We start from the raw sequence: 14,014 nt of genomic DNA on the forward strand, positions 1-14,014 counted from the left end.
GGCTTTGCAGTTTGTCAAAAAATATGACTAAAAATATTATGTGACCATAGCAGAGTCCGGTTCCTAAAGCTTGTCTTCTGCTTTATAAATGACATTCACAATATGCAGTGAATAGAGTAACATGCCATGCTGGAAAGACTGCAAAGACTCCATGTTTTTAAATGAGACTCTGTGTTTAGTTACATTTGATTACATTTACAACATGCCAAACTTCTTACCCAAGACTGGGGATTTCCTCTTCAACAACCAAGTCAGAAAGAATAAAATGATGTTTCGCTATTAGGAACCGGTTTATCACAGATTCCCGGATCTGTTGGTGAAATAGAACTGAATAATTAGATTTGCTATAAATCTGCTTTGCTATAAACCAAACAAAGGTTAATTAGGATAAAGACTTTGTATGAAACAGACTTATCTACACACCTTGTTCCAGGACACGCTTCAGAGCGGGATCACTTCTTTACAGAACAAAATTAAAAGAATCCTACATTTACACTAAGCCTTCTAGAGACAAGGAGGTAAAGAAGTGGCACAGACCAACCAATCAGATAATATCTGTTTCCTGCTATTGTAGTTTAGAAGATATAAAGAATGATAAAAGCACAAATACCTTATCCTTCCTACTATGTATTGTATAGAACATTTTGTACCAGATAATAAGAAACCAGGAGTTACATCCCAATTATGTTTTGTGCTGCAATAAACGTATTTCCTAAAGAAGTACTACCACTTTTAATATGGCTATAAAGTATTTATTATTATTGTATAGAGTGGGCCCCTGTAAATCTAGAAAACAGACATAAATAGCAATAAGAACGGAGAGTTGTTTCAACCTGTCTGCAACATATACACACAAAAAAATCATTAAAATAAAGGTTAAAAAAAGAAGAAGAAGAAATTAGGATTAACTGTATAAATAAATAAAGCCATTGCTGATTAAACAGACCTGATATATAAGATGTGATTAAAGCTTTAGTGCAAGGGTGAGAACTTTATATAAGCTGGGGGTAAGGAGGAAGTCAAAGTTTAAAATGCATACTGGGCCATAAATCAACATAGTACTCTGACTTTCCTGTGGTAACACGTGCTACAATTTAGACTTCCCATCATTTTTCTTCTAAGTGATTAGGAGAAGAGGAACTCCTTACAGATATTATTAAAATCTTAACAGAGGTTCTATCTCTACCCTCCGTTATGCAAAACTGAAAAAAAAGCTTGGGCTACAGATAAACTTGAACAATAATAAAGACATTCTATGCCTAGAACTTAAGATTGGAAATTTACCTTATGAAGATACTTGGCAACTCGAATCCTATGTGAATCAAGATGAGTTTCTGCAGTGATTACATCCTGATCCCGTATTTTCTTGTCATAATCCTAAAGGGATTTAAAAAAAAAAATAAGTCAAACTCAACACACAACTAAGAAAGATGGAAATGAAACTTAGATGTATTAGAAACAAAGTTTAAATAGGAGTATGACATCCCATGGAAAGTCTTTACCATCGTCAAAAGTCTAGTGGGGCCATCTGTACTTTGGTCATTTTGGTACATTTAGACCGGTCATCTGAAGTTGAACTGGGTCAAACATTTGGTGGATTTTAAGAATGCTCATCATGTGAAGATTATGGTGTTGGTGCTGTATTGTCATGAATGTTTTCCAATCCCTTTTTATGTCAGTTGTTAGCTTACCTTTAATTGCTAAGACAGGAGTGGTCACAATAAGGTCATGAAAGTTTCACTTTAAAATTTCCAATCAGGCAGGGCTTTATTGCAAAGTAGAACAAGTGATGTCCCTACTGCAATAAGCATTCTTACCTGTCTGATCTCTGTCTCGTCTGTCAAAATTTGGTGTTGCTAAGACGGCGCCCGCATGGGAGTTACATCATCCCAACCAATCAGGATTGCCAAAGATCGGAAGTAAGAAGAGAAATAGGAAGAAGATGTAGGCATCCACAATGGAATGGGGACTGGTGAGTGTACAATATACAATATGTTTCCTCCCGTTTTAATTAATTTGCATGACATGCGATTTGTTTTGATTCAAATGCACTCAGCAGAGTCTGTACAGCTCAACATTATGTAACCTAAATGCGATCTGTCTACACATCATTACCTTCTCTACAGATATTCTGCTATATGTGTAATATAAACATAACACTGCTTACCAAAAATATCTTGTCTGGTATCTCACGCTCCTTTATAGGCACCAATTTGTAATTTCGAAAATCTGCCACCTCCTGGTTACGGAGTTGCAGAAGTCTGAATCGTTTTGATCTGCTCAGCTCTTCATCTGACACAAAATCAAACTCCTTCTGTAGCTGATCCAGTCGGAAGTAATCAGGCACATGGGCGTCCCCACTGTTCGCCATCTAGAATTACCAGAAAGTTAGAGACATTTTGTCAATAGAGAATTCAACTTTTTTATAAAAAATAAAATCAAATATGGCTTCTAGTAATCATGTCTTTACAAAACTCTTCAGGAAAACTAGCGATCAGCATCCAGAACTCCCCCCAAAAACCCCATGTTTTGATCTAATTTCCTGCTCTGTGATTGGTTTATAGTTGATCCTAGGTGTTTTTTCTGCAATTTTAACATTGAGACTGATCATGTGACTATAGCAGATACTCTCCTATCCAGCAGTTGTAGTAGAAATTTAGTGAAGTTCATCTATAAAATTATATTAAAATGGTAGCAGGAAGAAAAAATGCAAATGAAAAAAATCAGGTCTGGATATTTTACATAGCTTGCATATGATACATAATGTTGGCTACAAGTATACCTCTTGGACTGACCTTTTCCTATTTTAAATTGTGGGAATATGTACAGACCCTTATGTGTATGTAAACCTAAAATTTAATTTTCTTTTAAGTCAAGCTTCACTGTATACAGTGTTCGGCCAGTAACAACACTTATCTATACTAACCAACAAACTCTCTATTAGTAGAAGGTTTGTATACATTAAAACATGTATACAATGCGGCATTATGCTGTACATACAGAAGATTACATTTGATAGATGTATTTAGATTAGCAACAATACACATTATACAATTTTCAGAGATGAAAGTACAAACCTATGTACATCTAGAGGTACTAAAAAAGCCTGATAGTGTATTGGTACATCATATGGTGTATCTTACCGCAATGAGCTGCATTAAAGCTGAATTGTTGGGATCATTAGGATCAAGTTTTGATTCTGCCGCCCACTTGGCCAATTTCTTCATATCAGTCAATCCAGAAGCTCCAATAGAAGACACAGCATCTATGTTATGTAAAGCGCTATCATAGAAACAGAGGTTGGATTTATTGGTATAGTTAACATAGCAAGGATTATATACAGAAAAACACCAACTAGGTTGTTACTGGTTTAATGTCACTAAAAATGTAATACTATATTTTTTTTTACCTTTTTGATAGCCAGAATGACCTGCAAGTCAACTTCATAGACAAACACACAAAGACATGTGCTGCTTTACTTGTGGATCCCTCCATATATTTCACATGGGGCAGCACAGTTGCTCAGTGGTTAGCACTCTGGCCTTTGGAGCGCTGAGTCCCAGGATCAAATCTCAGCCAGGACACTATCTGTATGGAATTTGCAGGTTCTCCCCGTGTTTGTGTGGGTTTACCTCCCGGTACTCCGGTTTCCTCCCACATTCCAAAAAGATGCAGTTAGGCTAATTGGCTTCCCCCGAATATTGTCCTTAGACAGGGTTATTGACATAAGACTAAGGTAGGGACAATAGATTGTGAGCCAGTTTGAGGGTCAGCTAGTGACAGCACTATGGACTTTGTAAATCCTTTGCCCTGCCAAAGGTCTGAGCCTAAAACATAGTTCAAGCTACACAATGGAATGATCCAAGCTATGGAAGTCAGCCAAAAGCAGCACGGTGGCTCAGTGGTTAGCACTCTGGCCTTTGCAGCCCTAGGTTCCATGTTTGAATCTCAGCCAGGACTTTATCTGCATGGAGTCTCCAGGTTCTCCCTGTGTCTACGTGGGTTTCCTCCGGTTTCCTCCAAAAACATGCAGTTAGGTTATTTGGCTTCCCTCCAAAATTGAACTTGATTGTATTAAAGATTTATCATCCTTCAGCCTTCATTTTACATATCCTTTCACTGTGCATTACAAGCAGAAAAAGTTCTCACCTGAATGCATGCATGTGTATACCACAAATCTAATTTATTCAACATCAAAGTTATTCTTTGAATAATATTATTTATTTTTGTGGACACCATTACTATTATAATTATACTGTGGTATGCATTGTTCAGTTTGTTGTATATTATAATTTTTTTTTGTATATTTTGTATCATTTTGGGTGTTTATTAGGAATTTATTAAGTGTTCATCACTAAGCAATATTAACATGAACACAATATTGTACTATTCAAACCTAGGGCCGGATTTATTAAAGCTCTCCAAGACTGGAGAGAATACACTTTCAATGGACAACCTGGGTAATGGATTCCAGCAAACTTGGAATGGATTTATCAAAAGTCATTTGCTATTTGTTAGCAAATGTTTTTAATCCTGGGCCATATTAATTCCAGGTTTGCTGGATCACCTAGGTTCACCGATGACAGTGTATCTTAGCTGGCCGGAGGAAGAAGAAAGAAGACGGACATCGTGGCGATGGGCGGTGCGGGACGCTGCCGCATCAGGTAAGGCTGTATTTACTATTACTTCCCATAGGTTTACATACCCCGAGTGTGACTCGGGGTTACCTCTAGGGAGGTTAATAGCATTAATAAATGAGGCCCAAAGTCTCCTTAGAAGTGTGCATGTGTGTTTTGATGACAATCTAGATAGCTGTGACATAAAAAGTTAACAACAAGGAACTCACATAAGCGGATATTCCGTAAGTACTGGTAAATTGGAAATCAGAAGATGAATGTCATGCCATGTTAACATAAAACAGTGTCGGTGTCTAAGCATGAGCAAACTCTAATAAAGGAAACCAGTTCTGAGCTAAATATGATGGTCATTGCTGACCTTCTGAAAATGCTATTGAATACTACTATAGAATATCACCTGCAACCAACTTGCAGTGAGGGAAATCAGAATTCCTGTTCTGCAGACTCAATCTGGATCACTGTGTCTGATTTATTACATTTCTCCAAGACTGGAGAAAATAGACTTTCATCAGTGAACCTGGGTGATATAAAAACCTGGAATGGATCTGGTCCAGGATTGGAAACATTTACTAACAAATATGAAATGACTTTAAAAAAAACTATTCCAGGTTTGCTGAATCACCCAGCTTCACTGGTGAAAGTGTATCCTCTCCAGCCTTGGGGAGCTTTACCAAATCAGGCCCAATAAGTGAAATCAGAACAGGATCACTGACTTAGGATTAACCTACAGTGCAAGCAAGACAGCCAAACACTTTTAGGGAAAGCAGAACTTTTAGGGAAACAATGATTACCAGTTAGTTACAGGCTAGAAATTTCAATCTGTGTGTCTGTGTGGGTTTCCTTCAGGAAAAATTATACATGAATATAGGCCTAATTCCATACCGCTGAAGAGCGTTCTTTTGCTGTGACATAGAAGGAACCAGTGGCACTCCATTTTCCCCAACGGCCCAGGATACACAGTATGACACTTTCCCAGATGTCATCAGAGCCATCTTGTTGCTGCCATCAGCTTCAAAGGAAAATGGAACATCTAGAAGTACAAAGAATAAACACAAAGATAATATGAATAAATTACAGCAGGGAATCACATAACACATAAAGATACAAATAGGGGGTTTTATTTAGGGATGGCCATACAAGTAGTCATAACAATAAACTCTTAGATTATAAACTCTTTGGGGCAGGGTCCTCTCCTCCTTCTGTGTCTGTATCTGTCATTTGCAACCCCTATTTAGAGTACAGCGCTGTGTAAAATGTAATATGCTGTGTAATATAAATAAATCCTATTAATTATTATTATTATTATTAATAATATTATTATTAATAATAATAACCTTCTCATAAAAAAACATAAAAAACATATTCTTGATATCTTAGTAAGTGGGCAAGATTCATAAAAGATTAAAGAAAAAGGAATGATTAGTTCTCAGATTCCTACAACTAATTATAATAAAAAGATATTTCTGTTTGTCAAGTATTTGTTAGTTGTCAACTCTGAAAGCTTGAAAGTAAAATATTGCTTTGAATAAGCAAATCTATAATCAATCGATTGTTTATGGCTGCATGTATAATAGAAAGATAAATCTGGCAAAAGAACATTGATTTTCGCTGGAAGGTATTTAGTAGCTGAAATGTGTGACCTGGTTCAAGCTTTGTTCTAGATGGTGGTGGGGACTGGGATAGAGGTGATCCCCAGTGCAAGATAGCAGACTGCCTACTAGCTGTGCCCATCACAGCCTGCACAAACCATCACCAGTCTATACTACAGTCACAGCATTTATTTCCAGTTTTCTCATCTGTACACAATAGCACATTAGGCCAACCACTTCACAGAGCAGGGCTTCACTGAAGGGAGGCCAGAACAAAAAGCCATAGCTTAAAAAAAAAAACTTTTGGATTTTAGCCCTACAAGTGGCAGATTCCCCAAAACACATCACCTATCTAATATGGATGCGTTGGAGAAGTTTTTGCCTTGTGAAAATTTCAGTGGCTAGATGCATTAAGCTAAAGCTGACAAAGCCCAGGAGACTTGCAGATGAAATTGCAGAAAAGGTTTCTATACAAAGTAATAACTTTGGTTACTAAGCACACTTCTAATTTCATTTTCCTTTTTCGTTTCCAATTATTGTTTGTGGCACAATAAAACATGTACTTTGCACCTTCAAAATGCTGGGCATACTGTGCAAATTAAATGGTGCTAACTTCTCCAAAAATCCATGTATAGTTCCAGGTTGTAATGCGACAAAACAGAAAAAAAATGTGAGAAGTATGAATACTTTAGCAAGGCATTGTTACCCATGTGCCCTAGTATTGGACTTTTGTGGAAGAGAAAGAGCAGCAAACACATATGTGCTGATTGGGAAGATGGTGAAAGTAGAACACGGCAGAGTTAGCAGAGCCGATGACTTATTAATCTATAAGTTCTTTAGAGTCCCATCAGCAGGGTGGCGGATTAAGGTGACTCCATGGTATTTCCTAACTTTTAGAAAAATTGTGTGATACTTGTATTGAGTATTTACCTGTTTGCCTGATCTTTGATACAAAACAAATTAAATGTCCTGTGAATTACTTCCATTAAAATTGAAAAATATGTTAGACCAGCTAATTAATTCACTGTCCAAAAACATCTATGGCATAGAGTTTTACCTTAGCATGTTAGACCATAAGACTCAATGCACTTTCCATATGGCCATTCATAGTGACGGATCCAAGTCCTGAATCGCACAGGACTTCTTTGGTGTCCATATATACTGAACTCTACACTGCTCAGTTATTGAACAAATGTGGTGAAATATCCTGAATTTTTTCTAAAAAAGGAATTCCAAAAAACACAAACTTCTCCATCTTTCTTAAAAATCCATCATTAACTACTGACAGCAGATTTTTTTTAGAATAACTAAATGACATACGATCCATCTGTTCCATGTGTTTCATTTCCTCAGTCTGTTAGTTTTCTGAAATGAATTGCAGACCTGCAGCTGTCTGTACGGCTCCATAATAATGCTTTGCTCTATTTAGCTGGGTGTGACAAGATGCTCCGATCACCCTTCATCATAATTTACTTCTATACATCAGTAAGGATTGTTTCCTGATAGCCTGCACTGTATATCATGTTACAAAGCACAGTTATGTTTAATATATATAGCTGATTTATCCTTTCCTGTATATTACCAGTGCTGCAGTTTACAAAGATTAATGGTTGGACATGACCAAAAATGTCATATTTTGTGGGCCAACACACAGATGTATGGACTGAATTAATTTCGGATACAATAGGGGCGTGCAATGTGATGACAACAATCAGAAGGAAATCTCAGAAGTAGAGACAATTAAATAAAGTATTAGCCGAGAGTCACAATATTAAAAACCTCTGTACTTTGTCCACATATGGACTGAAATTAAAGTTTGGAAAATGACAGGATTATTTCAGCTTTGTGCCTCAGATGGAAAATTAAGAAAGTTTGCAGTGTTCTATCAAATTTAATACGCATGTGATTGCAGATGGAGTTTTACATTTCTCTTTTTATTTTCTTGAATAGGAAAACTGCAGTAAAACATCCAGCAAAATATTGCTCCAGTGAGAACAGTTATAAATAAATATCACAAATTGAAGTTATTGTACCAAGCTGTATACTTGTTCTGCAAAATGCAACAAACTGTATGGACAATTTTATTGTAAAAACAAACAGTATATAATACAACATAACATATTATAACAAATATTATCACTGGCATGATGTGTGATTTAGCCCACAGACTCAGTACATAAAAATCACAGTCGAGCCCTTAACAATCCAAACACAGCATGCTCTAAAAATTTCGTTGCTTTTGACTTGCTGTTGTATGCAGTAAAACTATTATGTATTGTATATAGTAGGAAACATATTTCAGATAAAACAACTCATATGCAGACTTTCAGCTTTATTTCAATGAGTTGAACAAAAAGATTGCATAGAAATGTCAAATCCAGCTAAATGCAGTCACATTGTTAAGGAGGCGTTTCAAAATACAGATGGACAATGACCCAAAACATACAGCCAAAGCAACCCAGGGGATTATTAAAGCAAAGAAGTGGAATATTCTTGAATGGCCAAGTAAGTCACCTGATCTGAACCCAATTGAGCATTTCACTTGTTGAAGACTAATCTTCGGACAGAAAGGCCCACAAACAAACAGCAACTGAAAGCCACTGCAGTAAAGGTCTGGGAGAGCATGAAAAAGGAGGAAACCCAGCATCTGGTGATGTCCATGAGTTCAAGACTACAGGCTGTCATTGCCAGCAAAGGGTCAACCATGTATTAGAAATGAACATTTTATTTTCAGCTTTTTAATTTGTCCAATTACTTTTGAGCCCCTGAAATGAAGTGATTTTGTTAAAAAAAGGCTTCAGCGCCTCACATTTGTTTGCAATTTTTTTGTTCACTGAATTAAAGCTGAAAGTCTGCAGTTCAACCTGCAGTTGTTTCATTTAAAATAATTATGGTAATGTACAGAACCAAAAATAGAAAAAGTTGTCTATGTCCAAAAATGTATGGACCTAACTGTTTATATATATATGGGAAGAAAAAAAAAAAAACAAGACATATGTACACAAGCCTTAAAATAATTGCCTGTCATAGTGTTGTGTGCATCAATTAGAAATATTGGAATCCTGTATCATGGAAGGGTTACCGATCACATATACTTACCACTGCCAACACCTTCATGATCATGCATGACTCTATGGTTACTGCTGAACTCCACCTCCTCCACAGGAGCGCTCCCAGTCAGCACGGTGGTCTCTGGTATAGGCAGGAATGCCTCAGCTAGCAGTGAAGCTCCCAAATATCCAACAGTTTCATGTATCTAAATAGAAAACATTCATTACCATTAACATTATTCCATATTTATACTGTGTCAACATCTTATACAGATAAGTATAGTAATAAATGTATGAAAATTACACTGCAGATCAAAACAGTTGGGTGATCCAGCAAACCTGGAATAGTTCTGGCCCAGGATTCAAAATATTTGCTAGCAAATAGCAAATGACCTTGAAGAAATCAATTTCAGGTTTGCTGGAACACCCAGGTTCTCCCATGATAGTCCATCCTTTCCAGTCTTGAAGAGCTTTCATAAACCAGACCCAATGAGCAGACAGACTATCGGGGGGACCTGGGTGTTCCAACAAACCTGGAATGGATCTGGACCAGGATTTAAAACCTTTTCTAACTACTAGCAATGATTTTTACGAAATTGAGGTTTCTCCTAGGTTTCTCCTATCTCCCAGGTTCTCCTATGATAGTTTATCTTCTCCAGTCTTGCAAAGCTTTATTAAATCATGCTCACTGTTCACGATATGGTTGTCCATGGAAAATGAGCAAATAATATTATTAAAAAACACACGTCCAAATCTAGTACTTCCAATATGTGCAGTACTGTGTATATCCACTGGGTGGGTACAGACACCTTTAGCTCTTTGTCTATGTTTTTAAATGGTGCAAGGGAAAGTTTTGCTCGCACCAACTAAAGAAATTTAGATCAAGCTGGTTTAGTAAAAAAAAGAATGTTTTTTTTAAATCTTGAGCTTTCAAACTATGGGTGGAATTAGCTTGTTTAGGTTTATTCTCTCTCTAAATTCCAAAGTTTCCAGCAGGAATGCTGATGCCATTCTCCACCACCCACTGCACTGGTATAAACCTGTAAAAATGTGTGAAGCATTTCACTATGTGCCAAATATTCTATTCTCTCAGGCAATTTGATAATTTATGCAAGTTGTACTCAATTCAACCAAACTATTGTTAACAGCTCCTATTTATGCAGGCAAAGTGACCAACATGAAGAACTATTACTCCCTCTTGTAGCAAGCTTTTTTTACTATTTACTCTTTTGTAGCAAGCTACATTTAAATATATCAAATGAAGGTACATTAGGTTCAATATTCAATGTGCATTGCATGCTTTTCCAAAATCAGTAATCAACTTCTAAATATAACAGTGGCATCAGCACCGTGATAAACACAGTCTGTGCAAAGAGCAGAGGTGGGAGGAATCCTGTAGCTTCTCTAACTACATACTGCCTGCACAAAACTACCTAGGGGCATATGCAAGACCGTCACCTTGCATAAGGAGAGAAAGCAGAAGTTTATTTATTATCTATCCACTCCTGCATAAGAACTCCTATTGAACACCCCACAAACATGTAATGTTTGTAATTTTGTATTCCAAGTTTGTTTTCCTAAAATAGCTCTTTTACTCTTGTCAGTTAAAGCCTTAGATTAAAAAGTCTCACAGAAAGTAGTATTCATAAGCTTTAGGTCATACAAATATGCTGATAAATAAATATGAATATTATGAATAATAAATTTAAATGAATGAATCCAAGGTGCAGAGACTATACACAGCATCCAATCATGTTTATGTTGAATTTGAAATTTATTGGTTACGTTTTTTGTAGTAATTGTTGCAAACCAGCATTCAGTTTTCATAAATAAGGCATTCTGTATAGGTTCTGGTTGGTGTATTCTATCTAGACCTGCATTATGTATTAGTCTGAACACCCAGATTCAGATAAACTGATGTACTAAGGACTAAGGCTACGTGCACACATTCAATAAATGTTATTGGAAATGATCTTTCACGATCCTTTCCAACGACAAAAACCTAAACAAGCGCTGTACATACAGCACCCTTCTGCTCTATGGAGAGGGGAGGGAGGAGAAGGACAGAGCAGCACCCCGCTGTGCTCTCCCCTTCACTTGTATTAAGATTGTTCGTGGATCAGCCAGGACAGATCCACGAAGGATGTCGGACAAACGCTGTACTCACGTCAGATTGAGGGGATTATCGGATGGGAATCATCTGACGTGTGTTCGTAGCTTAAGGCTTTTTATCATCTGTGCAAAGGTATACAACATAAAACATGTCTCTATGACCGAGTGTCCATATACTGCTGAATCTGTTTTTCTTAACATTGATTTTCTGACAAGCGCTATAAAACTTTATTGTATTCTGGGGGTCAGCTAAATTTTAAAGATACATCTTGTTTAACTCTGCGTTTAGTATTTTCTTTATATATTGTTGCAGAATGTACGCTTAAAAGAGAACTATTCATTCCTGGGCCAATGGAAGAACCAGAATAATTAGCACTGACAACCCATTGGGTTCTTAAGGCATAACAAAAGCACTGCAGAATCAGAATACTCTCTGCAACAGTTATGTTCAGGCTCAAGGTTCAAAGGCCTTCCAATTAGCAAAGAAATTGTCTTACAGCTTGTCCTTGCTCAGGATTTTCCCAATTTAATCATAATTTACATCATGGCTAAATCTTTTCAGACCATGTTATCCTAATATAGGCCACCTCTATTATCTACTCCTTACCCTTTTGTATCTTTTTTCCTACACACATCTGCTAAGCAGATCATTTACACAACAAAAGACATATATCACAATAATGTAATCTTGTCAGACGTAATTTTTTCCAGTACGTATGAACAATTCATTCATCTATGATTCCTGTATCATCTGGTTCAATCTTCTCTTTTTTCTTCAAAGTGTATATAAAGCATGCTTACCTTTTTTAGCTAAGGACCTGGGTTTATTTCCTATGAGACCTGCATTGTCCTTTTTAGAATCATATAATCAAAATATCTTCTGACCACATTGGGTGGGTCTGGCTTTTGTAAGAGGATATTGAATTGTTAAGTATCTTTGTCAAAGAAAATTTTAAATCAGTCTTCAGATGCACACGGGCATGCACCACAACTACAAAAAGTGAAAAATATAGGAAACAGCTTCAAATTTTTCAATACACAGGGTAAATGAATGTCCCTTCCCCAGCGGGATACACTTTTATTTCTCAGTGCTAGTTCTCAAAAAGAGTCCTTAACTTTGTAAAGCTTCAACTAGTGGAACTTCAACAAGGCTCTGTCCCTCTTTACTCCAAATGTTGAATGGAATTGCAGGGGAGGAAAAGGTAAGTATGTGCATCGGGAAGAGGGGAATAAAGTGAGCCTGTTGCTTTGCTCTACATAGAAAAGGAGCTGGGCTTTAACCTTCATTTACTGTGTTGCTCTTCAAACCCATTTATTTCATACACTGTTTTGCAGTCCTGCATACCTGTAACTTTATGCTCTCAGGCCAATTAAAAATTTGCAGGTTAAATATTTGCCCCATGTGGACTCGGAAGTCATGTCCCAGCCGGACTGTCACAGTTCTGGACACTTCTTTATTGTTAAAAAGGATCTTTACAAACAAAGAATGCTTCAGTACATCCTCACGTCTCAAAACTTCTCCCCTAAAAAAGGGAAAAACATAAATATACAAATTTCATCATCGGTGCAAAAATCACTAGAAAAATTGTGGGTATTATTATGATATACTCACTGAGTCTTTGGGCCTGATTTTCTTCAAGACTAGAGGCTCTCCAAGGCTGGGGAGAATACACTTTCATCGGTGAAGCTGGGTGATTCAGAAAACATGGAATGGATTTCTTAAAAGTCATTTGCTATTTGTTAGCTACAATGTTAGCTTTCAGTCCTGGACCAAATCCATTCCAGGTTTGTTGGATCACCCAGCTTCACTAATGACAGTGTATTCTCCCCAGCCTTGAAGAGCTTTAATAAATCAGGCTCTTTATATCTTTTATTGGTTAAAAGCTCACATACATTTTATAGAAATTATGACAGCAGCCAAACATTTCTCTAAAGGATATCTCTCTGTCTGTAAGAAAATACACCCTAAATTACTAAACCCTTAATTCTTAGCCATGTCCTTTAGTGTCTGAACATTAGTTTATGTCATTAAACCTAAATCTACACTGTAATCACAGTCATCACTATCTAAAATGCGTATTACAAGCTTTTATTTGACATGAAACTTGGGAAGCAGTGACCCCATCCTAGTTAGGCACTCGTAAGTGGGCATTTAAACACCCAAACAACATTTTAAAGGACAGCTTTTGATGCTTTTGGCTTCTGAGGGTGAAGAAAGTTATCCAGTACTTATAGATATAGAGCATAATGTAGGCAGCAAAAAAAGTCTACTTTCCTGAGCCTATATGACACAAATCTGGTTAAGCGACTTTGGGAAGCTTAGTGGTTAAGTTTAATAGTGATTAGTTAAAATTTTACCGGGGGCACATGTTATCAGGGGTGACATATCCAGACAGGCTTAGTTCAGGGTTGAGAATAGGCTCTCCAGGTCTTCTCCTGATGTTGGCTGCTTTGTCACGAACTTGTACTTCTATATCATGTCTGTCCACCTGTGTAGGCAGGGAAGGTTTGGTTGGCTCTTCTGCTGCATAGTCAGCCTCAGCCTCAGCTTCATCATCTTGTTCCATCCCCTCCTTTTTCCTATTCTTACGTTTCTGCAACATAAAAAAACAGAACTTGCCATTAA

General features: G+C 37.0%; 1 protein-coding gene across 1 annotated transcript in view; it reads right to left on the reverse strand.

Moving 5' to 3' along the window:
• The window catches only part of CC2D2A (coiled-coil and C2 domain containing 2A), a 54,618-nt gene that overhangs the window by 19,720 nt on the left and 20,884 nt on the right, over nucleotides 1-14,014 (reverse strand). Inside the window, exons 15-22 of the mRNA XM_072406420.1 lie at nucleotides 13,747-13,982; nucleotides 12,734-12,911; nucleotides 9,326-9,482; nucleotides 5,520-5,667; nucleotides 3,144-3,282; nucleotides 2,168-2,371; nucleotides 1,285-1,377; nucleotides 219-310 (exon numbers count right to left, since the gene is read on the reverse strand). Coding sequence (XP_072262521.1) covers nucleotides 219-310; nucleotides 1,285-1,377; nucleotides 2,168-2,371; nucleotides 3,144-3,282; nucleotides 5,520-5,667; nucleotides 9,326-9,482; nucleotides 12,734-12,911; nucleotides 13,747-13,982 — 1,247 coding nt within the window. The remainder of the gene's footprint in view (nucleotides 1-218; nucleotides 311-1,284; nucleotides 1,378-2,167; nucleotides 2,372-3,143; nucleotides 3,283-5,519; nucleotides 5,668-9,325; nucleotides 9,483-12,733; nucleotides 12,912-13,746; nucleotides 13,983-14,014) is intronic.

This window comes from Pyxicephalus adspersus, chromosome 3 (genome assembly GCF_032062135.1).
Source record: "Pyxicephalus adspersus chromosome 3, UCB_Pads_2.0, whole genome shotgun sequence".
Classification (NCBI taxonomy): domain Eukaryota; kingdom Metazoa; phylum Chordata; class Amphibia; order Anura; family Pyxicephalidae; genus Pyxicephalus; species Pyxicephalus adspersus.